This window comes from Elgaria multicarinata, chromosome 11, assembly GCF_023053635.1.
Source record: "Elgaria multicarinata webbii isolate HBS135686 ecotype San Diego chromosome 11, rElgMul1.1.pri, whole genome shotgun sequence".
NCBI lineage: Eukaryota > Metazoa > Chordata > Lepidosauria > Squamata > Anguidae > Elgaria > Elgaria multicarinata.
In genome coordinates this window covers 20,266,207-20,292,240 of record NC_086181.1, presented here as the reverse complement: position 1 = coordinate 20,292,240, position 26,034 = coordinate 20,266,207, and the positions used below count along the sequence as shown (strand labels likewise).

At 44.2% G+C, this 26,034-nt stretch overlaps 1 protein-coding gene across 1 annotated transcript; it reads right to left on the bottom strand.

Annotated features, from left to right (window-relative positions):
• Positions 1-989: 989 nt before the first annotated feature.
• On the bottom strand, positions 990-22,864 carry LOC134406736 (vomeronasal type-2 receptor 26-like). Its single transcript, XM_063138266.1, has 6 exons — positions 22,596-22,864; positions 21,065-21,356; positions 16,852-17,697; positions 12,842-13,069; positions 5,718-5,844; positions 990-1,891 (listed from the first exon to the last, which is right to left on the bottom strand). The coding sequence occupies exons 1-6, from the start codon at positions 22,862-22,864 to the stop codon at positions 990-992; spliced, it is 2,664 nt and encodes an 887-aa protein (XP_062994336.1).
• Between the last annotated feature and the right edge of the window lie 3,170 nt (positions 22,865-26,034).

Genomic DNA, 26,034 nt, shown 5'->3' with positions numbered 1-26,034 from the left:
ATTCCTGTATGCATCTTATTTATGTCTATAGTTCCAAAAAGAAAGGATATCCAGGACAGTCCATGGTATGATCACAGATATCCAAAATAACAGGGTGGATGGGGAATCAGAAAACTCCACAGAACATGAGGGCAATATTTTACACATGCTTAGTTCTCCATTATGGGTATAAAAATGCAATAAAGCCAATAGTAACTAGATCAACACATACTTTTCATAGGCATTATGCCATGCTCCTGAAAAGACAATCCAACAACATATACAATATATAGAAGAAGTAAAATATAGAAAATTCTCCAGAATTTTGAAGCCAATGAGAAAATTGATTGTTAACATGCACAATTACAATCACTTTACATAGTCTTCATAAAATTCCATTTCATTCCCTATCTAATTTTAAATTACTTCTCCTGTTGACCTTCAAAGCTTTTCACGGTCTAGCTCCTTCCTATCTCTCCTCTCTCATCTCACACTATTGCCCCGCTCGTGCTCTTCGCTCCTCTGATGCCATGTTTCTCGCCTGCCCAAGGGCCTCTACTTCCCTTGCTTGGCTTCGTCCATTTTCGTCTGCTGCCCCTTACGCCTGGAACGCTCTTCCAGAACATTTGAGAACTACAAGTTCAACCGCAGCTTTTAAAGCTCAACTAAAAACTTTTCTTTTTCCTAAAGCTTTTAAAACTTGATGTTGTGCAGACTTCTACTGTTACTTTCTACTGTTAGTTTTACCCTACCCTGTGCCTGCTTACCCTACCCTGTACCTGTTGGCATTCTCTTCCCCGCCTTATTGTTTTACTATGATTTTATTAGATTGTAAGCCTATGTGGCAGGGTCTTGCTATTTACTGTTTTACTCTGTACAGCACCATGTACATTGATGGTGCTATATAAATAAATTAATTAATTAATTAATAATAATAATAATAATAATAATAATAATAATAATAATAATTCAATGCAGTATAGAAGGCAGCTAATGAGAAGGAGATGTTTTCAGTGCTTTCTCCTTATGACATGCTCCTTCTTGTTCAGTTCTGGCCTCAATAAAATAATGTAACATTTGGGAGAAAAGATGCAACCCAGCAACCCAGCGCTGGAGGATAAGATAGAGAAGATTTCCACAGCTACCATGTATTTCCCCTTTGTGCTCAAGTAGGTTGGGACAAAAGACAACCAAACACTGCAAAACACCAACATGCTGAAAGTGATGCACTTGGCTTCATTAAAACTGTCTGGCAACCTCCGGGCAAAGAAAGCCACAGTGAAGCTGGCAATGGCCAGCAAGCCCATGTAGCTCAGTACACAGTAAAACATTATGGATGATGACTCATTACACTGCAGTACAATTTCTTCAGCCACTGAATGCATGTCAGAATCTGGGAATGGGGGAGAGGTTGCCAGCCACACAACACAGATGCCTGCTTGAAAAATGGAGCAAAGAAGAACAATGTAGTTGGCCATGCTTTGCTCCACCCACTTCTTGATCCTGGCTCCTGGCTGTGTGGCCATGAAAGCCAGAACCACAGTGATAGTTTTGGCCAACACAGAAGAAACAGCCATGGTGAAGACGATACCGAAGGCAATTTGGCGGAGGAGGCACGTCACCTTCTCAGGTCGGCCAATGAATAGAAATGCACAAAGGAAGCAGAGTAGGAGGGAGATGAGAAGAGTGTAGGTCAGATCTTGGTTGTTGGCTTTGACGATGGGAGTGTTATGGTGTTTCATAAATGTTCTTATCACCAGAGTTGTGATCAAAGAAAATGAAAGAGAACACATGGCTAAACTGATGCCCAAAGGTTCTTCATAAGATAAGAAGCTTACAATCTTGGGAAGGCATAAATTCTGATCCTTGTTTGCATATTGATCATCTGGGCATGTGGAACACTCAGCCATATCTGGAAAAAAAGAGTGCATTTACTACCACAGAGCCATGCTATATGTGTCTTTGATATTTATGTTACAGTGAAAAGGCACTCCTGTCACAAGTAAACTTTTGGTTGGTTTTGTGAATGCCCCCTATCTGTGAATGCCCCCTAATTGGAAATTCCCCCTAATTGGGAATGACCCCTAATTTGAAATGTCCATTAAATGGGAATGCCCCCTTTTTGGAAATACCCCCTAATTGGGAATGCCCCCTAATTGGGAATTTATTTATTTATTTATTTATTTATTTATTATCGTATTTATACCCTGCTCCTCAGCCAAAATAGGCTCTCATAGCGTCTTACAATTAGTTAGCAAAAAAAACCATTCATTAGAATACCCCCTAATTTGGAAAAATGTGTTTCCCTTTGTGCTGTTTAGGCTCTGAAAATTCTTTTTCTCTAACATCCCTCTTTACTATCAATAAAGGTTACTTTCTCTCCCTATCTCCCTCTCAACTTGTCACCCATCCTTATTCCTCTTCCTCCATTCTATCAATAAAGTTGCCAGCTTTATGACCTTGCGAGGGGAACTTCTGCCCACACTCCTCCTCTCCCTGATGTAAACACAGGCATACAGCAACTCTATGTGAATTGCCCTGGCTATAGTCAGAGGAAAGTGCAAAAAGAATGTGAGTGGCCTAGGGTGCCAGGAACAGCTGCAGGAGGGAAGAAATTGGATGCACACCAGGTGCCCTGAATCCTCAGATGCAGCAAGATGGAGATGGGTCTGAAAGGAGTTCAGCCAGATGTTCACAAAACAACAAATGACAAAGCGTTTATGGCTCTGAGAGCAACCTTGGGAGTCACAGTAAGGCTGTGGAAGGTGCTGTCGATCATGCAGTAAACAAGCAATTCCCCTGAATAAATCCCTTTGCTTGCTTCACAAACAGATTGCATTTCCTGACTCCTCCTCATAAGATCCAAGTTGCTCCAGCCTGATCAACTGAGCAGCTTAGGGGGTTATTTAAATCCCCTTTTCACACTATAACAAATATGATAAACATGCTTTAACTCTTGCTCTTGCTAAGATAATGCATTCTGTTCTAACATTGTTAAAGATGGCAGTACCAACATGCACATGTGCATAAACACTGGTAATGTAGACATGAAAAACACAGAGATGAACTAAATCAGGGTTATACAATGTGGTTCCCCAGGCACCAGTGCTCTCCCAGACAAAGGGAGCTGGGGCTCAGATCCTGTCTTTACCTTGCACTCAATTGTTTGGGCAAGTTACTTGTCTGTTATGAATAGCCATGCTTCCCATGACAGCCATTTTGTGGTGGTTCCCAGGACAGTTTCTCAAATTACCAATTATGTCCATGGGCTCAAAAGTGTTGCTGACTCTAATCTAAATGAACTGAACATTTTGGGAAATTATGTGCACAAAGATCTGTGTACAACAACAACAACAAATACAACAACATGGAAATAAAAGACAGAACAAAGGAAAACTCTTGATTTTTTTTCTACTTTGGAAACAAAGTCAGTTAATTTGTAAATCAAAAAATCTAAGAGAAATTCAGAAGAGAAGAATTTTGCAAACATCTCTAACTGTAAGAACTCCAGTGAAAGAGCTTAGATCCACACTTGGGTAAGAAACATGACTCCATTCTGGAAGAAGGAGATTAATCCAGTCCTGGAGCAAAGCCATCCATTTTTCAATGTTTGGCTGAGTTCGTGTATTAAAACCTGGGTCATAGATCAGCCAAGTCCTGTTCTATTAGTGGAAGGCAAATAGTATGCCCCTTAGTTCTTTTACCCTTGACCTCCTTTTCTGCTGGCAGCAGTGGCCTTAGCTAGACCTAAGGTTCATCCTGGGGTCATCCCTGCCTGCTCCCGAGATATCCTGTATTTACATGAACAGGGATGACCCCGGGACAATCCTGAGATAAACCTTAGGTCTAGCTAAGGCCAGTGTTGAAAAGTAACAACCAAGTTTCAAAGAGCAACTTTAGAATTGTATTAAACAAAATTGTTCAATAGGAAAAAGAGGGATCCAAAGACACAACATACATTAGAAAACAAACAAACAAAACAACCACAACCACATGAGCAACACAGTAAGAAAACAACCAGGGATAAACACATCCAGGTCTCTTATGCAAGCAATATCTTTCTGCCATAGGTCCAGCACTCTTTCAACCAGCCCTCTAGTTCATGAGCTCTGACTCCTTCTTTCTTCCTCCTTTCTCCTTCCCCCTCCCTGACTGCCTTTTCTGCGCTTCTGCCTTAGGATTTTACATCTTCAAAATATTTATTCCCCCTCCCTAAAACCAACCATACAGGGGAAATAGTTTCTTCTTCCCTTTTGCAACCTAAATTTCTATTTCCTAAATTCTTCTTCTGACCTTCTGTTGAATTTCCTGCAAACTCTTTTTTTCTTCTTCCTCTGACCTTCAGTTCTGTCTCCTACAAATGCAGGATTCTGATTCCTATAATATATCTTATCTTGTGACTTTCTGGATGAAACTGACACACACACACACTATATTAAATAATAATAATAATAATAATAATAATAATAATAATAATAATAATAATAATAATAGAGATAAAAAATATACACCACTGGCCATGGAAATCAAAGAACTGTGCCAACAGGAAAAGATCACAATTATTCCATTAGTCATATCGGTCACTGGCATCACATCAAAAAACTATACAGAAAACCTTCAGAAACTGGGCCTACCAAAATACATCCACACCAGTATCCAGAAAGCAGTCATACTTAAAACTTGCTCATTTGTCAGGGAATTCCTGCATCTCTAAAATACAGCATGACATGGCAAAGCCCAGCATATCCATCTAGAAAAACTGCCATGAGTGAGAAATAATAATAATAATAATAATAATAATAATAATAATAATAATACCGTATTTCTTCGATTCTAAGACGCCATCGATTCTAAGGCGCACCCCATTTTTAGAGATGTTAATTTGAGGGGGAAAGGGCATCTTAGAATCAAAGAAATACTTCCCTCACCGCCCAGCCAACCTCCTCCCCCCCTCCGCGCTTTCTTCTAATGGTTGTGTCCTTTTCTTTTTTCCCTCTGTGAGAGAAGAAACTGCCGTTTGCGCGGGAAGAAGGGGGGGCGTTGGAACAAATAGTAAACTTAACTCTCCAGTCCCGCTCTTTACTTGTCTCTGCACCAGGGGACGACGACACGCAAGTAAGTCCCATGGAAATCGATGGGACTTACGAATAAATTTGCCTAACAAAAAACCAGGCGCTTACCCAACCAGCTCCTCGCTCGCATGGCTCGAGGCTGCTGCAGGAGCTTCCTCTTTTCCTCTTACCGTATTGCTTCGATTCTAAGGCCGTAGCTAGACCTAAGGTTTATCCCTGGATCATCCAGGGGTCAAACCTGTTCACCTAGGTTCAACACATGGGATCCAGTGCTCAGGCAGGGGCGAACCCTGGATGATCCCAGGATAAACCTTAAGTCTAGCTGTGGCCTAAGACGCCATCGATTCTAAGACGCAGTCCATTTTTAGAGCTGTTAATTTAGGGGAAAAGTGCATCTTAGAATCGAAGAAATACGGTAATAATGTTTTGTTATTTCACAGCCCACCCCTCTCATATACAGACACACACAGACATACTTAATCACATATCTTATTTCAAATATGGAAGAAAGGTAACACAGGAGAATGTGGGTGCATTACCTCAATCCCCACATAGAGGTTATTGGGTACATTACCTCAGTATGGGGATTGCACTTGGTTGCATTTACCCCTGGATCATAACCAATCTCTTTGACATCTCTGTACACTTTAACACTCATACACTCACCTTTATGGTCAGACATTCTCCCTCTTGGACAAGGGATGCAGTCATAGCAGCAGAAGGGCTGCCCTTCCTTTCTTTTCATCCTATAACCAGGCTGACAGTTGGCATTACAAACAGAAAACGGTTGTACCTGTCCATTAATGAAAGAGGAGAATGTTCATCTTCAGAAGAATGGTGTTCAAATCATTAAAGATTAGAAGACAATGATACAAATGAGCTGATGCAAGTATTGGAGCAAAACTATGTGCAGCATAATTTGTTTTTCACAACAGAAGCAATGACATTATCTGCTGTAATGATATTAGTCAGCATTTGAAGATTGTGGGTGGGCTGGAAAACAGGTGTTGCCTAATATCTGATCTTTATCTTAAGAAGGCTAGGCCCAGACAGTGAGTGGCCCTAGGTCACCCAGTGTTAACCTCTCTCTCTCTCTCTCTCTCTCTCTCTCTCTCTCTCTCTCTCTCTCGGGTTCATCAGACAAGCATTTTATTGCACACATTGCTGCCCACTCACGGTTTTTCATGCTTTCTTTAGACGATGACATCCATATCCCCTTGTGCCTCCCACCCATTCTTGCCTTTTTTCCCCGTCACAAAATGGACCCTTTAATATAACTTTTTTGGGGAAATGGAATGTGCCACCATTTCATTTTGTGTGCAGGAAATGCAGTGCAATGAAAATGCCCCCCTGAATGGGCCATGTGGTCTTTGTTTATTTCCTCTTTCTTCTCTGGGAAGAAAGGGGAAGTCTTGTGGGACAGGAACAGGGACGGAGAAGCAATGATACAGCACCATGCACATTGATGGTGCTATATAAATAAATAAATAATAATAATAATAATAATAATAACTGTGATTTCCCCCCATTTGATTACTCTCTCTCTTCCCCACCCCTCTTCAGCCATGTTAAATTTAAGAATAATAAACTAGCTCTGCTCTTTCCCATCACTCTCATCACCCTCTGTCCCCTCTATGGCAGCTGTCGTGTCAAGATCCTGCAGTTCAAAATTTATCACTAAGCCACTAGTTACTAATTTCTACAGACCAGTGAGCAGCAGCATGAATGGGCTGAAGTACTTAGTAGACACTCTTACAACTTTTTTTTTGGGGGGGGATGGGCATGCAGTGTTCCTCCAGTTCTTGAATGTGCTCCTCTGGATATGTGAACAAACATGCACGTTTGGTCAAAATACACATTTATACAGAAATCTTAAAAAAAAAAAAATTGGCAATAGTGCATCTTTGGAAAGCTAGAACCTAATAACATGCATACACACACACACACACACACACACACACACACACACACACACCTTCAAACAATGGGGGATTTATTAAACTGATGCAAGAATTTAAAATGTACAGCTAACTATTGCGAAAAATGACCTGGTGGAGTGTTCATGCAAAAGCATGTACATAACATGGGAGAAACTCTCATTGGATGGAGAGAGGACAGACAGGAAATTAGATAAATTAACTTAGGGTGCAGTCCTATGCATGCTTAGAAGAACAAAGTCCTATGTGGCTGGCTGGGGAATGCTGGGAGTTGCTATCATGAGAAAAACACAAAAGTTGCAGAAAGATTTATAGCTGTTCATCGCTAAAGACAATAAGGCTGATCACCCTACCAGAGCCATCTGGATCATCAATAAGAGAAAAGAGTGTGGTTTGGGGAGAATGAATGCCCAATCAGGAATAACTGAGCCACTGCAATGCAAAATTGTGAAACCTTTGCAAACTGGACAACTTCCTAGTCTTATACCAGGAAATCTTTCGTTCTAATCAGGAAGGCGATTCATTTAAGGGTTTCTTGCATATGTGACTAATTTTACTGCTTGCTTGGATTGGGGCTTTTTTCATAGCTACAATTTTAATTGGTTTGGCAGTGCCAGAACTAGCCTTGCATACGTGATCCAAAGTAGCTGAGTAATCTCCTTTGTTAAGGCCAAAGATTCCTGCCTTGGCTCAAACTAATGTTATGGTTGTCAGTACTATGGATGTTGCAGGGCCTTCTCTACCATGAGCATCCTGCTAACAGCTTTGGATTTGGAGAGAGGGATGTCTGCAATTTGTATTGCCAAAGATGAGCTACAGCATTTGTTATAATGGATTACTTTTTGGCAATCCAAATGGCAGGTGTGTGTGTGGGGCGGGGGGTGTTGTTCAAATTAGGGACACAGTTTTAAAGCCCCCTACCTCCTATATTATGGTACTGCAACAGGTCAGGTCCCCTTTACTTATTTTAGAGTAAAACAAGCCACAGATGATGATGACGATTTATTACATTTCTATACCGCCTCATAGCTGAACCTCTCTGTGCATTTTGTAGAAGATTAATGTCTTTAAAGTAGGGGTGTGCACGGACCCCCCGCTCCGCTTCACTTGCAGATCCGCCATTTTTCGGAGCGGGTCGCTCCGCCCCGCCCCCGCTCCGCCCACTTCCGCTCCGCTCCGCTCGGAGCTCCGGATCCGGATCCGGAGCTCCGTTTTTGCCCCCCCATAGGGTTGCATTGAAAGCTAAAAAAGTAAACAACTTTTTTTCCGTTGAAGTTAGAAACCTCACGTTTGGCACCATGACACCTCATGGGCGTATACACACACACGCCAAGTTTCAAGGCAATCCCATCATCCCCTGATTTTTGGCGAATTTTTGAAAATCGGGCACCCCATTCACACCCCTTGGGATAGCTCCGTCAATTTGCATGTTAGAAACCTCAAACTCGGCACCAGGGCAGCTTATCCATGTGTCCACATGCACGCCAAGTTGCAAGCAAATCCCATCATCCCCTGATTTTTGGCGCGGCTCTACCCTCTAACGCACCTCCCATAACCCTAATTCACACCCCTTTAGATAGCTCCGTCAATTTGCACGTTAGAAACCTCAAACTCAGCACCATGATAGCTTATCCACGTGTCCACATGCACGCCAAGTTTCAAGGCAATCCCATCATCCCCTGATTTTTGGGGAATTTATGAAAATCGGGCACCCCATTCACACCCCTTGGGATAGCTCCGTCAATTTGCATGTTAGAAACCTCAAACTTGGCACCATGAGAGCTTATCCATGTGTCCACATGCACGCCAAGTTGCAAGCAAATCCCATCATCCCCTGATTTTTGGCATGGCTTAACTCACCCCAAATTGTCCCATTCTACAACTACGTCAATTTGCATGTTTGAAACCCCAAAGTCGGCACCATGATAGCTTATCCACGTGTCCACATGGACGCCAAGTTGCAAGGCAATCCCATCATCCCCTGACTTTTGGGGAATTTATGAAAATCGGGCACCCCATTCACACCCCTTGGGATAGCTCCGTCAATTTGCATGTTAGAAACCTCAAACTCGGCACCATGAGAGCTTATCCATGTGTCCACATGCACGCCAAGTTGCAAGCAAATCCCATCATCCCCTGATTTTTGGCGCGGCTTAAACTTTTTAACTCACCCCAAATCAAGTCCCATTCTACAACTATGTCAATTTGCACGTTAGAAACCTATCCTTTGGTCCCATGACAGCTTACCCATGTGTCCCCATGGACACCAAGTTTCAAGGCAATCCCATCATCCCCTGATGTTAGGGGAACTTTTGAAATTTGAACACTCCAGTATGTCAGGGATTTAAAGTTGCAATTGCAGACAGCTCAATGGGGCCAGTTCCAAGGCAATCCCAACATGCCACGAGATAACCCTAAATCTTCTGGCACATTTGAAAAAGGGATTATTGAATTTGATAAAGTCTAAGTGAGCGCAGGAAGGACTTCTCCCCTTAGTCAAAGCAAGACACATACACCATCGCTGCAAGGCGGGAAGGGGAGAAGGGAGGGAAAGCAGGCAGGCAGCATGCATTGTAGTGCCGCAAGGATGGCTTGAGCACTAACGCATAGCAAACCAACCCATAAGTGGGCGCAAAGTGAGGCAAAGATGGCTGGTTGTTTCTTTCTAAGCCAGCAGTTACGCCTTGAGGGGCACAGAGGAGGACGATTGGGAGCAAACCAGGCACCAGGCGGGCAGAGAGGCAGGCAGAGTAGGCGAGGAGTCAGTCCTGGCAGATGCCCCACCACAGCAGCACCCCGGGGGAGGCGGGCAGGCAGGCAGGCAGGCAGGCAGGCTGCGGGCATTTCTGGGGGCACAAGGAAGTGATGGCTGGTTTCTAAGCCAGCATTGCAGTTAGTCACGCATTGCAAACGCAAACCATCCCAGCGAGTCGGTCACCGAGGAGGACAGGCTAGCAGAGGGGCAGGCAGAGTGACATGTCATAGATCTAGTATTGGGGAGGAGTCAGTCCCGGCAGATGCCCCAACACAGTAGCACCCTGGGTGGGCATTGGAAAACGCCATCTTGTGGGTCAATACTTCCCCCACCCCATGTCCTGCAGGGTTGCCTGCCTAACCCTTGTGGGGATGGGAGATGGAGAGCTTAGAGTGGCAGTGCCAGCAGCAGCCTTCGGCTTTCCCCTGGAACCAGTCGCCTTGCCCGCCTCTTTCCCCAGCAAGATCGCCTGGTGCTGCCTATGAAGATGCATCTTCATGCTGCTGGTTCCATAATGCCCTGTCGATGAACCCCTGCTTAGGCTGAGTTTGCAGTGGCGACAGACAGCAAAGCGGGGATCCGCTCCCAACTCAAAGTGGTCTCACACGATGCTTGTCTTTCGTTTCCGTGGTGACACCACCAATTGCCCGCCTGAGCTCTCTGGTGTTGCCACAGAAACAGGGGTGTGGGATGAGACTGGGGAGAGAGCCTCGGCCTGCTGCTGCTCCTCCTCAGCCCCCACATCCTGGAGGCCCACCGCCTCCTCCTCCTCCCCCCCTCCACTGTGCTGAGGACCTCGTCTAGGTCCATCAGCGGGCTCGTGGGCTGAAAGGAGAATGAAGGAGTTGGGGATACTCCTCCTCCTCTAATGGCACTGCTGCCACGTGCCTCTTGCAAACGGGCACTTTTCCCATTCCCACCCTCAAAAAGAGAACGCCGGGCACAAGTTGCAGAAGAGAGTGGCTCTGCCTGCTGCTTGTCCTGCTTCTGTTTTGGAGCAGTCAGCCAAGGAGTTGCCCGTTTGAGTTTCACAGGAGGAGAGGAAGCCTGCTTACTGCTGGCAGACTGAGCCTTGCTGCTTTCAGCACGCCTGCTTCCTCTTTTCATGATGACTAACAAAATATTAATACTACTAATACTATGTATAAGGTACTACTAAGAATATGTATAAGAAGAATATAATATGTTTAAATGTAGGGAAATGGGACAAGAACAATAAAATATACTACTACTAATATGTATGAGAATATACTAATATATATATATATATATATATATATATATATACTACTAAGAATATCTACAAGAATATAATAATATGTTTTAGAATATTACTAATAAATGTAGGGAAATGGGACAAGAAATGGGACAACCACTACTATAAGAAGAACAAAATATGAATACTACTACTAATATGTATGAGAATGTATACTAATAGACTACTAAGACTATGTCAAAGAATATAATAATAATATGTTTAAGAATAGGGAAATGGTGTGCGTATGCTTTCCCCAAAATGCTCAATCTGTGGCTGCCTGTTGAACTTGACAAAAGCAGCCCACTCCGTCGAAGTTACACAGAGAAGAAAAAGAGAATCCAATTTTTTTTGGTATATTTGGTATATAGAAGATAGAAGGAAACACAATCAGGATTTAAGAGAGGGGAGGGGGGAAAAGAACCAACCACTACTATAAGAAGAACAAAATATGAATACTAATATAATATGTATGAGAATATATACTAATGGACTATGTGAAAGAATATAATAAAATATGTTTAAGAATATAAATGTAGGGAAATGGGACAAAAAGTGTGTGTATGCTTTCAAAAGAAAGCTTTCACAAAAGCAGAACAGTCAGGCTTTAATACAGGGAAGGGGGGGGCAACCAACCCAACCACACACTCCAAAATTCAAAAATAAAGTTTATATTAAATCAAAGTAAGGGGAAAACACAGGGCAAACTAAGCTACAAGTCAGAAAGAAGCAAACAAACACACACACGCGCCAAACTAAACCTATCCTAATCTATCTCCAAAGTCCAAAGCAGGAGCACTAACTAACTAAGTGTTCCCTCCACGAACGCCAACCCACAAAGAGACACAAAACAGAAAGTTCTCAGGGTGGGTCTGCCTTAGTCCCCCCTCCAACGCTGGGATTGGAGGAGGATGCTTTCTGAGGAGATCAATTCTCATCAGGATTGGGAGTTGAATGTGCCTGTCATCGCTTCCAAAAAAATAAAAAAATAAATAAAAAAAACCCAAACCCCGATTTTTAAAAAAATATTGCACGTGAACCACAGCACGCAGAAAGTTGAGAGTGGTCTCAAAATGACCCCCATCCACGACTCTCTGTGCACAAGAATTTTCAGAACGATAGCTTAAAACCCCCCCCAGTTATCCCCGATTCTTTCCCTCAATGCAATCCTATGGGCGAAAAGCCGAAACGCAGTTTGAGCCCCGCGGTTGACCCGATTTTTTAAAAAATATTGCACGTGAACCACAGCACGCAGAAAGTTGAGAGTGGTCTCAAAATGACCCCCATCCACGACTCTCTGTGCACAAGAATTTTCAGAACGATAGCTTAAACCCCCCCCCAGTTATCCCCGATTCTTTCCCTCAATGCAATCCTATGGGCGAAAAGCCGAAACGCAGTTTGAGCCGCGCGGTTGACCCGATTTTTTAAAAAATATTGCACGTGAACCACAGCACGCAGAGAGGTGAGAGTGGTCTCAAAATGACCCCCATCCACGACTCTCTGTGCACAAGAATTTCCAGAACGATAGCTTCAAAAACAACGTAGTTATGCGCGATTATTTGCCGCAATGCAATCCTATGGCGAAATGTTTTCAAGATGGCGACCGGAGCGCTCCGACTGAACTCGGAGCTCCGAAAAATGGTCGCTTCTCTTCGCCTTGCTTCTAGGGGGTCCGCGGTCCGCTCCTACTCCGCCTCTGGGTAAGGCGGAGCAGGCCAATCTGCTACTGCTTCTACGCTCCTAATCGGAGCGGAGCACATCCCTACTTTAAAGTAAGGTTTAGGATGACTGACAATCATTCAAAATTAGGACCATTCCCAAAATACCTGCCTTCAAGTCCTACCTGGTTAAACCAGCTGTGCCATATAATGGCATCCTTATTAATGGTAAATGCTTCATCTCCAGGTGCCCGGGGATCCATGCTTCCAACTTTTACTCTAATGAAAGATTGGTTGGGAAAAGTGATCCAATTTATGATGTCAAATCGTGGAACTAACTCACCATTCTGGTCAAAGAAAACATTTTCCCCAGCGCTGTTGTTAAAGGACACCATCTTCAGAAAGTGGTGGAGCTAAAGGAAAACATATGTCTTTAACAAAAATGATGCCACAGAGAACAAAGACCTGGATCTTCCCCACAGAAGTAGAAACAGCGCCCTTGGAGGATATTATGCTCACAAAGATATTTTAGAGCCAAGTCCAACATTAGGCTTGTTGTGTAATACATCCACCACAATAGTTTTACATGGCTATTGTGAACGGACAATCAGAAAACAAGACTTTCTTAATCCATTGGACAAAAAACTTGCACTGAGGGATATCACAACATGAAACAGGAAACGTTATTGACACAATAATAAAGAGACAGACAAATCCATCTGTTTCACTTTCTTCAATGTTTACTCATATCTTTTTTTCAAGCATAAGTTTGTTCCCTCCAGTTTCTCTATCAGCTTGAGAATGTGTCATTTTAAGAATGAATGAATAATTTTGTACTCAATTCCCCCTAATATGCACAGTTTGGGCAGGGGTTTTCCCAACTGACACCTTTGTGTGTGTGTGTGTGTGTGTGTGTGTGTGTGTATGTATGTATGTATGTATATATATATATATATATATATATATATATATATATATTGTGATTTAGGTCAGTTCATTTTAAATTGCAAATCCAGTGTGTGTGTGTGTGCGTGTATGTTTGTCACCATCCCTGTTAACAAATGCCAAATGCCAGCGGAAAGGTTGCTCCTCATTGCCATACTTGAAGAGAGGTTTTAGGGAGGGGGGTGTCTATCTGTGCATGTGGAGGAAACTGTTTTGTGGAGGAGAAGGAGGAGGAAAAGGAGGGTTTGTCCTCAAGAATTTGTGGATCCAACCTATTTCTGCTTGATTTACAGTGGATTTCATCTGCCTTTTTAAAAATATCACTATTAATATAGTTATATGTTGCATGTTAGTTTTTTTTTCTTTCATCCATTTTGTACTCTGATGTTTTTGTACGAGAGTTATCCAAGGCTGTTGCTAGACAAGGCGGTAGCACGGTGTGAGGCCCGGTCTCCCTCCTGTGCATTCAGATGGACAGGGGATTCCGGAGTCAGGCCGGGCTAATGCCTTCTTAAGCCGGGATAAGTGGATTAATTATGGCCTGGCTTTTCCGCAGCCCCAGCCTGAGGCCGGGGCTGCAGAAAGTCTGGCAGGGTCCATGGCTTTTCCTGGCTGCTCACTTACTCACGAGTAGCTGGGAGAAGCCATGGATTGGGCACAGCACTCACAGGAGTGCTGTGCCCATCGGGCTGGGGGGGGAATCATGGGGGGAGATAGGGGCCGGGGGAAAGTCCGGACCAGGCAGGAGGGGGGGAAAGAAGGATGGGGGACAGGGCACGGACATGGCGGACGGGGGAAGAAGGACGGGACAGGGCACGGACATGGCGGATGGGGGAAGAAGGACAGGGGACAGGGCACAGACATGGCAGATGGGGGAAGAAGGACAGGGAACAGGGCATGGACATGGCGGATGGGGGAAGAAGGACAGGGGACAGAGCACGGACATGCGTATGGGGAAAGAAGGGCGGGGGACAGGGCACGGACATGGTAGACAGGGGAAGAAGTACAGGGGACAGGGCACGGACATGGCGGACGGGGGAAGAAGGACGGGGGACAGGGCATTGGGGAGGGGGGGAAGAAGGATGGGGGACAGGGCATCGGGGAGAGGGGAAGAAGGACAAGGGACAGGGCATCGGGGAGGGGGGAGGATGGGCGAGTGAGCAGCCAGAGGGGGAATCAGGCATTGTGGGAGGGGAATCAGGGCCAGGGGGAGCGGGAACCCTACATTTATTTTTTAAAAAACTTACCTTGTCCGGCGGTGTGCTCCTGCGCACATGGCCCTTTAAGGCTAAAAAAAATGGCGGACACAATGGGGCTTCCCCTTGCCCCGTCACGTGTTACGTCTGGAAAAGGGCAACGGCGCGTGCTAGCTGTAGCACACCGTTGCCCCGACTCCGAGATGGATTATGTGGTAGGTCTAGCAAGACCCCAAGTCTTCCATTATTTATTCTATGCTATATTGCTATTTACAGTTAACCTTTCTGATATGAAGGAATGTCAGAAGCAATTTATTAATAAACTCTCTTTGGCACCTATTTGCAGATTAGTATCCCTTTGTTTTGAAACAGAAACATGGGAAATTGCCTTATACTGAATCAGATCAATAGTCTATTTATTGTTGACAAAGAGTGGCAACAGTTCTCCAGGGTTTCATGCTTTATTTTCTTGTCCTACCTGGATATGCACATTGAATCTTGTTCTTCCTGCATGCAAATCAGGTGTTCTGTGACTGAGGCCATGGCTAGACCAGGCCTATATCCTGGGATTGTCCTGGGATCATCCCTGTGCATCCAAATGACACACAGGGGATCCCGGGAACAGGCAGGGACGACCCCTCCATTTGCCTGGGATAATCCTTAGGTCTAGCTAAGGCCCAAGCCTATTCTTTTATCCCCAGATGTGACCCTCTCCCCGAACTGTTCCATACATTATTGCAATGTCAGAGATAGGTGCCATCTATATAGTAGTACATGTTTATCAGTGTCTCCCACAGGACCTATCTCCTCCTATCATTATCAACAATAGTTCAGGATAAGGGTGTGTACTGAGCACAAGACAACAATTCAGTGATTCAGAAAAATAACCAGATTTGCCTTGGACTGATTTGGAGGCAGTTCAGTTGTGCTTGGAGCCCAAATCTGAATCTTGGTCAATACATTCAAAGCTTCATGTTCCCATTGACAAAACTGGATGAAATGTGGAGGTAAATTTGAAAGTCAGAGCATCATCAGATGGGAGGGGGATCATGTTTCCTTGCCATGTTTTTGGCCTTGTACTGCGTCCCACAATACAGAAGAACAGCTACCTCTTTTTTCACATGCTGAAGAAAGAGGAAGCAACAGTGACCACCTGGCCCATTCAGTGGATGTTTTTATTGTGCTGCTTTTCCTGCACACAGCAAGAATGGTGGCAAGTTTCACTTTCGCCCCCCAAAATCAGATTTACTGGGTCTTATTTTGTCCTGGAAAAATACCAGAAGGAGTAAGAGATGTGCGGGAGGTGGATGGCATCACCAAAAGGACCTGTAAAAAACCTTGAGTAGTCAGTAACAAGCATGCAATAAAATGCTTCTCTGATGATACTCTCAGCATAGTGCTAGACTTGGATTTGACAGACCTGGGTTCTAGTCCCCACTCAGCTGTGAAGCTCACTAGATGACTTTGGACCAGTCTCTGACTCTCACACTTTGTTGTCAGGATTAAATGGAGAGGAGGACAAAGCCTATGAGAGCAGGTTTGGGTTCCAGAGAATACAATTAATTAAAATACAACTTGACAAATATCAGACAAATACTTGCAAAGTTTTATTTAGATTTATAGTTTTTAAAAAATCAGGACAGGATTAGAGAAATTTGCAGATATAGGTGGCCCAACAGGGAGGATCAAATTTGTTAAGCTCCAGATGAATATGTCCAGGGTTGTATGTTTGTTTGCCAGTTGGTTTTCAAGTAGCCTTTGCATATGCTATTATACCCTGATTCAATTTGGAAATGCCATGAATCTTTCTGAAGCAGACTAATTCAGTATTGGATTTGGATTTGGCTGCAGCCAATACATATCCCCATTAGAAAAATACTCATGTTCCATCAGACCATCAGATGAAAAGGTTGACTATGGCCATGGCTAGACCAGGCCTATAGCCCAGGATCATCCCGGGATCATCCCTGTGCATCCGAATGACACAGGGGATCCCGGGAGCAGGCAGGGACGAACCCTCCATTTGCCTTAGGTCTAGCTAAGGCCTCCATTACCTGCCAGGGCTGTTGCTGCTTCCTTCTCTCTCCTTTCAACATTGCCCTCCTTTTGGGTATGGATGAATACATGGCATGCAAAGCATGAGCCACAGCATAGACTGCATTGTAGATGATGTAGCTGTGGCCTGTTACACTCCTTGGAAAGACATGCTGGGGAAGGGTCTCCAGCTTCTCCTCTCCAGTGCAGATATTCCCACTCATGCTGCCCAGAACAGAATCCTGAAATTTACAGTGAAATGCCAGAGCCCAGAAGTCCTTGATAAAGCCATCTCCTTTAACATTGGAAGGGTTTCTATTTTGAATAAATTGTCTGAATCCTGGAAGTTCATTGGAGTGAAGTGCAAGTGATAAAGCACCATGGAATCCTCGTATATCCCAGCGACTTTTGCGTACAACATTTTTTAACTCCATCCCAACTGTTAGAATCCAAACTTTGCCTTTTGACTTGTTTATTGCATCTATACTTACCAAATATATCAAAAAAATCATAGAATGTGTGTCCCCATATGAGACCAACACATTGGCTTTGCTGTTTGTGACCTTATAATAAAATTCCATTGCACATTTTGTAATTTCTGTGTAAGCATCATAACATAAATATAAACTTGTGAATGACTCTATGACAGCAAAACAGATGCCTCTGTTGGAGAATTTGGGAAACATTATAGTCATGAACCACGCTAAATTCTCCCCATTTGCAGCAATTAATACAATCCATCTCCAGTTGAAATGGTGAAGTAACTGCAGAATCCCCCTGTAAAGATGAAATCCACTTGGAATCATCTGGTAGGAGGAATGGAGATTGTTGCTCTCCGTTTCAACTGTAGCAGAGCCACACATAAGCTAAAGGGGTAGGGGGAGAAACAGACAGAACAAATGTTCAATATGACATAAGTGTTATCTCTCTGTGTAACAAAGAAAGTGTATTTGTACAAAAGAGTATTTCTGAAATCCTGTTTATCATCCTCATTGACTAACTGTAAGAACTTCCCCAACAAAATTGTCCATAATATTCTTGAGACTGAACTTTGCTGAAAAAATCATGTAATTCTATTTATTTATTTATTTATTTATTTATTTATTTATTTATTACATTTCTATACCTCCCAATAGCCGGAGCTCTCTGGGCGGTTCACAAAAATGATTCACAAAAATGATTCTACACCAATCAGATTTTTTCCTGTATGATTATTTTATTTGCTCTGTAGTTATTGTTAAATAATATTTGCCAGGTGAATAATGTGTTTCTTTCAAATACAACCAAACCATTTCACCCAGGGAGGAATTACACAGACCTTGAGTGGAATTATACCATTCCAAAGACCCACATGCGTCCTCAGCAATTATGTATATATGGTGTGGGTTCCAGATGTGAAGACATGATTTACACAATCCCCCTGTAAAGTCATACTCAGGCCTCATCTACACCAAGGAGGATATTGCACTATTAAAAGTGGTATAGAAGTGGTATAGAAAAGACAGGAATGACACTACTGCTTGCTTTATAGCATTATTGAAGCACACTGACAACTGTTGGGGCCCATTGACACCTACCATATACCACTTCTATACTGCTATATCCTGCTTGGTGTGGCTCCTGCCTTTTATATACTGCTTTCATACTGCTTTCATAGTGCAAAATCCTGCTTGGTATAGATGAGGCCTCAGTGTTAACAGACAAGAGTATGGAGTTTCCCAGACAAGGCCTTTATTGCACACTTACACTGACCCATTTATGGATTTCTTCAGATGGGCGGGGGCAGACAATAGCAGTTATCATGGCCATAGCTAGACCTACGGTTTATCCCTGGATCGTCCAGGGGTCAAACCTGTTCATCTAGGTGACACACAGGGGATCCAGTGCTCAAGCAGGGGCGAACCCTGGATGATCCCAGGATAAACCTTAGGTCTAGCTGTGGCCCATATGCCTGTATTTTACCACTGCTTCTTCCAACTTTTTTTCTTCCAAAACCCAAACCATGTAAAGGAAGAATATATGGAAAACCTGCACAATTCCTTTTGATTTTAAGCATTAGAGCACCTCCATTTGGAAGCCCCTTATAAAAGAAATAAAGGTAATGGAGAAGCTAATGTGCTCTGAAGTACTCTAGAGATATTGAGGGCCTTCCTAGACGAGGCCTTAGCGCGCCTTCTGTCCCGGCTTCCCTGCTGTGCGTCCAGATGACGCACAGGGGAATCTGGAGACAGGCCGCGCTGAGGCCTTCTCCAACGCGCCATAAGCGAATTCGCTTATGGCGCGCCTTTTCCCCAGCTCCGGCCTGAGGCCGGAGCTGGGGAAGGTCTAGGGACTTCCGTGGCTTTTTGCGGCTAATCGCTTACTCACGAGTAGCCACAAAAAGCCGCGGACTGGCCACAGCGCTGAGCGCTGTGCCCATCGGCCGGGGAGATCCCGGGAGGGAAAAGGAGGGGAGATGACACAGGACACACACACACACACGGAGGGAAAAGGAGGGGAGATGACACAGGACACACACACACACACGGAGGGAAAAGGAGGGGAGATGACACAGGACACACACACACACACACGGAGGGAAAAGGAGGGGAGATGACACAGGACACACACACACACACACGGAGGGAAAAGGAGGGGAGATGACACAGGACACACACACACACACGGAGGGAAAAGGAGGGGAGATGACACAGGACACACACACACACACACACGGAGGGAAAAGGAGGGGAGATGACACAGGACACACACACACACACGGAGGGAAAAGGAGGGGAGACGACACACGGGACATGGAGGGAGAGAAAGATCAGGAAAGGATCAGGAGCGGATGGGGGGGTTAACTAATAAAAAACCCTTACCTTCTCCGCAGTCTTCGGGCGCACGTGGCCCCTTTAAACTTTTTAAAAAATGGCCGGCGCTGCAGGGCTTCCGTCGTCCCTGCGCGTTGTGCGTCTAGGGGGCTGGGCGGCGCGCGTTAAAGTTTGCACGCCATCGCCCCGCCTCCCTGCCGGCTTATCCCGGCAGGTCTAGCAAGGCCCTCAGTTAGATTCCTATTTAGTCATACTTAGGCCGTTGCTAGACAAGGACTTAGCCCAGTGTGAGGCCCGGGCTCCCTGATGTGCATCCAGATGACTCACAGGGGATCCCAGGGTCAGGCCGGGCTAAGTTCTCCCTTGACCCAGGATAACCAGATCTGCTTATGGCCTGGCTTTTCCGCAGCCCCGGGCTAAGCCCAGGGCTGCGGAAAGTCTAGCTACTTCTGTGGCTTTTCCTGGCTGCTCACTTACTCGCAAGTAGCTGGGAGAAGCCGTGCCCATCGGGCCGGGGGGTGAAATCATGGGGGGGAGATGGGGGCCGGGGAAAGAGCGGACCCGGCAGGAGAGATGGGGGAAGAGCGGAGCCAGGGTGGGGAGATCATGGACAGGGGGGGCACAGAGGGGGCATCGGACATGGCAAGCAGGTGATCTGGTGGGCATGGCAAGTGAGCTGGTGAGCGGGCGGGGGGGCATCAGACATGGCGGACGGGGGGAAGAAGAACAGGGCCAGGGCAAGGAGATCGGGGATGGGCTAGTGAGCGGGGGCGGACATGGCGAGCAGGGGGAGGATGGGCGGGTGAGCGGGCAGGGGGGCATCAGACATTGTGGGGGGAAATCAGGGGCAGGGGGAGCGGGGAACCCTTTATTTTTTTAAAAAAAAACCACTTACTTTTCTGTTGATGCGCTCCTGCACACATGGCCCTTTAAGTAAAAAAAAATGGAGGACATGATGGGGCTTTCCCTTACCCCGTCACGTGTTACGTGTAGAAAAAGGTGACGGCCCACGCTAGCTGTAGCGTGGAGTCGCCCCTACTCCCCACCGGATTATCAGGTAGGTCTAGCAAGGCCCTCTGTTTAGACTCGGTGAAATTAATGGGATCAAAGTTAGCCATGAATATTTTAAGACACATTGATTTCAATGCCTCTGGATCCAAGTCTGGATCCAACCCAATGTCCCTCCATAGATTGATGTTCATGAATATAAAGTTTTGTACTAGCCATATTTTTCCCCCAGGTTGGAAAGAGTCACAATGATTACTTCCCTTGATACAATTCATGCATATTTTTTGCTTGTTAATGTAAAACAATCTCATCTCTGCCTACGTATTGCAAAGTCAGGTCTAGAATGAAAAAGATATCCAAATTGTTCATTTTCTCTTCCCCCACCCTCACAAAAATACATCATGCATTGTACCTGAGGAAACTTGTAGATGCCCAAAACAATTGGTATCTCTTGTGAGACATCAGCGACCAATTCTGCGATGACTGCCAGTAGATTGTCATGGTTCTCACACTTGTAGTTGGGGACAAGTTTTTTGTTTGGAGAAATAAATTGCATTATAGCATGATAGATCCACCTTGGTCTCAGAAAACTGTCATAAATTTTGAATCCCAGCGTAGTATTAGGTAATATCTGGGGATTTTTGTTGATCTCCTTTACTGCAAATGCCAAAGCCAGGATGTGCTGGTAGTTCTCAGTCACTATACTATAAAAAGACTTTTTTTTTGTCATAAACATAGTAGTAGTAGTATTTATATCTTGTTTTATTAGGCAATCCTTAATCTAATATAGTTTACACATGACTAAGAACAATACCTACAGCAGAGTACACAGACCTCTATCAATCTACATAAGAGCATAGGGAGCAGCCTTATACTGAATCAGACGATTGATCCATCTAGTCCAGTATTCTTGACTCTGATTCACAGCGATGGCTCTGTGGAGTTTCAAGCAAGCGTCTTTCCTAGCCGTAAATGGAGATGCAGGGGAATGAACCTAGGACAGTCTGTATTATTATTATTATTATTTATTACATTTATATCACACCTTTTTTCCTCCAAGGAACCTAAGGCTGCATACATAATCCTCTTCCTTTCCATGTTATCCTCACAACAACAACCCTGTGAGGTAGGTTGGGCTGAGAGTCTGACTGGCCCAAAGTCACCCAGTGGGTTTCCATGGCTGAGTGGGGACTAGAACCCCGATCTCCCGACTCCCAGACCAACACCTTAGCCACTAAACCACAGTGGCTCTGGCATGTAAATCATGTACTATACCACTAAGCTACCAACCCTCCCTATATTTTATAGCATGTGAAAATTGCTCTATGCTTCAATAAGATAAAGATTTGGAATAGGGTGTGTAAAAGTGAATGACATAGCTCACTACAGGGAAAAGCAGTTTTATGAATTGCAGGGGCTATGATGAAGAAATAGCTTGGTTTGTGATAACAAATTTCACCTCAAACCTAGGAAGGGAGAATTTACCCATCAATACTTAACATAATGGGTATGGAAAAAAGGTTTGTGGGTGAGAAATAGGAAGTAAGTGGTAATATAAAGACAGGCAATAAACAATTGTTATAAAAGGAAATCAGACAATATTGCTAAATACATTTTAAGGGGGGAGGACTTGTTTCTTTTGTTTTATTAATGTTGCCAGTTCTGTTGGCCAATGTAATAAGCCACACTTTGGGGGCTGAAATTACTATTTGTATCCTTGTGTTCATACAGAAACATCACCAGATCCTTATGTCTCTTTCACATCCATCAGAGCTATAAAGTTCACCATTGTTTCTCTTCCTCATGAAACACGCTCTGGGGGAAAACAACTGAAAGTACAATTGCTACAAATTCATCTCATGCCTCCCCATATAATTTTGTCTATTACTAAATAGGATTTCGACAGAGTTACATTATTGGAGGGAGTGAATAATTATACTAACATTTTCTTTAACGGTGGACCAGATGGATAGTTGCTGAAGTTATGTGGACGAACATAGGAGGCCTGAAAAACAATGCCACCATAGATGAAATCTCCTGACTGATAATATTTGGGAATAGTTAGATAGGAATTCCACATCCCACATTTCAAAACCTGAGCCTGGCATGCTATGTGAGGCAGCAGCAGCAAGAATACTAATATCACCATCATCTGTGCAAATCTGCCCTCTGAACGTAGATGCCCCTTTTTGCATCTATTGCAAACCTCCATGGTTACAACAGTTCAGAATCTCCATGCTTACTGATTGTTCTGTTTGCTGATAGACTTGAACATTTAGCAGAAATCAGTCTGATGGAGTCCCTAACCCTGTTTCTGGAATATATGGGGGTATATTTATACCATCATGCATACACTTTATTAATTTTGTTATTAGATGCAGGAACTCTAAAGGGGATTTTACAACAGCAGACTTAATTACAGTCCTCTTGCTAATTACAGGGGATCCAGCTCAAAATGGCATATTCTCTGTGGTATCACCGAAAAACTCATGTTTGTCAGAAATGTTATCTCTCTGTTAGTTAGTCAGTTAGTTAGTTAGTTAGCAAGGGCCAAAAACAGTAGGGGTGTGCACGGACCCCCCGCTCCGCTTCATTTACAGATCCGCCATTTTCGGAGTGGCCCGCTTCGCCCTGCCCACGCTCCGCCCACTTCCGCTCCACTCCGCTCGGAGCTCTGGATCCGGATCGGAGCTCCGTTTTCCCCCCCCATAGGGTTGCATTGAAAGCTAAAAAAGTAAACAACTTTTTTTCTGTTCAAGTTAGAAACCTCATGTTTGGCACCATGACACCTCATGGACGTATACACACGCACGCCAAGTTTCAAGGCAATCCCATCATCCCCTGATTTTTGGCGAATTTTTGAAAATCGGGCACCCCATTCACACCCCTTGGGATAGCGTCAATTTGCATGTTAGAAACCTCAAACTCGGCACCAGGACAGCTTATCCATGTGTCCACATGGACGCCCAGACTCAAAGCAGTCCCATCATCCCCTGATTTTTGGCGTGGCTCTAACCTCTAACGCACCACCCATAACCCTAAGTCACACCCCTTTCGATAGCTCCGTCAATTTGCAAGTTAGAAACCTCAAACTCGGCACCATGATAGCTTATACATGTGTCCATGTATAAGAATAAAATAATATGTATAAGAATATACTATATGTAGGGAAATGGGACAAGAAGTGTGTGTATGCTTTCAAAAGAAAGCTTTCACAAAAGCAGTCAGGCTTTAATAGAGAGAAGGGGGGGACAACCAACCAACCAAACACACACTCCAAAATTTAAAAATAAAGTTTATATTAAATCAAAGTAAGGGAAAAACACAGGGCAAACTAAGCTAAAAGTCAGAAAGAAGCAAAGAAACACACGCGCCAAGCTAAAATCCTAATCTATCTCCAAGTACACAGCAGCCAGCAGCTAGCTAAGTAGACCTCTCCCAACGAAAGCTAAACCCACAAGACGCTGAGAGTTCAAAGATCTCAGGATGACTCTGCCTTAGTCCCCCCCCTCCAACACTGGGATTGGAGGATGCGATCAATTCTCATCAGGATTGGGAGTTGAATGTGCCTGTCATCGCTTCAAATAAACCCCGCCGCGCCGCAGCCAGTTTACTCTATCGTTTGTATTGTAAATGTACCCGATTTTTTTAAAAAATATTGCACGTGAACCACAGGACGCAGAAAGTTGAGAGTAGTCTCAAAATGACCCCCATCCACGACTCTCTGTGCACAAGAATTTTCAGAACGATAGCTTAAACCCCCCCCCCCAGTTATCCCCGATTCTTTTCCGCAATGCAATCCTATGGGCGAAAAGCCGAAAATCACCGTTTGAGCAGCGCTGTTGACCCGATTTTTAAAAAATTCTAGCACGCGACCCGCACGATGCAGAGAGCTGAGAGTAGTCTCAAAATGACCCCCATCCACGACTCTCTGTGCACAAGAATTTCCAGAACGATAGCTTCAAAAAGAACCTAGTTATCCGCGATTATTTCCCGCAATGCAATCCTATGGGCGAAATGTTTCAAGATGGCGACCGGAGCGCTCTGCCTGAAAGAGGAGCTCCGAAAAATGGGCGCTTCTCTTCGCCTTGCTTCTAGGGGTACGCGGTACGCTTCTACTCCGCCTCTGGGTAAGGCGAAGCAGGCCAATCCGCTACTGCTTCTACGCTCCTAATCGGAGAGGAGCACATGCCTAAAAAACAGGACCAGGAACTGGAGGACCTGGGCAGGAAAAACATTTATTTCATCAATAGAATTGGCCTGATTAAGAATGTTATTAAAAATCCTGTTCAGTTTTTTTTAATGATATAGAACTATTAAATATTAATAAAAACATAAATAAATTTTATTACATTTTTAATCTGCCAATTAACAAAAGGTTCTAGGTGGATAACAAACAGTTAAAAGATCAAAATGTCACACAAACAGTTGGAAAAAAAAACCATAACATTCTATGCAAATGTTTCAAAGAATACAATGCAATACACTAAATAAATGCAACTCCAGAAGAAGGAAATAAAGCTTTCACAAAACTGATGTCTTCAAGGGTTTGGATCCTGGTTTCTCTTGGATCAAATGTGCTAGGTGTCCCAACCCCTCCATGTCCATGAAAATGTTACACAGAGACAAGGCACCCTGCAGAATGAGATGTGCTCTGCAAAAAACCCTCCCAAAAAAACAGGCCACGAGAGCTTCTATGAGCAGTGCTCTTCCCATCATGCCAATTTAAAGTGGGTGAGACGGTGGATCAGTCCCCACTTGGCTCCTCACTGCTGCCCATTCCCGCTTCATTTGATCTCAACTCCATTTTACTACAACTATGTTCTCTGGTTTAATTAGCTGTTTTCTTTATTCTGCTTGACACAACACCAAAATAATTCAAATGAGTTGTTCTATCAGGGTTAGAATAACATGGGATGACTCTCCTTTGGCCCTGTTCCTCAGGTGATGTAGCATGCAGGTGCAGCTTAGGCCTATACTCAAGTATCTGGGAAAGCAGCCAAAGGCTGACAATGATAAACGATGGAAACTGGAAGTGAAACAGCAGTTTGGTTTATTCCAAGAACACAAGCAGGTGGGGGGGGGAACGCAAGAGGCTTGGATGTAACTGGGAGGAAAACAAGGCAGAAGTCCAGGCTTATGGCTTACAGAGTAGTTATTGTCCAGTCCGAGGTCCAGGGCTTTGGCAAGAGATGTATTATTATTATTATTATTATTATTTATTTATATAGCACCATCAATGTACATGGTGCTGTACAGAGTAAAACAGTAAATAGCAAGACTCTGCCGCATAGGCTTACAATCTAATAAAATCATAGTAAAACAATAAGGAGGGGAAGAGAATGCCAACAGGTACAGGGAAGGGTAAGCAGGCACAGGGTA

What these genes read in the sequence shown, in the direction of transcription:
- LOC134406736 (XM_063138266.1), bottom strand. Translation starts at nt 22,864, where the DNA reads ATGGAGGTTTGCAATAGATGCAAAAAGGGGCATCTACGTTCAGAGGGC. An exon ending in GCATCTACAAGTTTCCTCAG is followed by an intron (nt 17,698 to 21,064) that starts GTACAATGCATG and finishes CTACCCCTTTAG; the next exon opens with CTTATGTGTGGCTCTGCTAC. An exon ending in GAGAATGTCTGACCATAAAG is followed by an intron (nt 1,892 to 5,717) that starts GTGAGTGTATGA and finishes CTTTTTTTCCAG; the next exon opens with ATATGGCTGAGTGTTCCACA.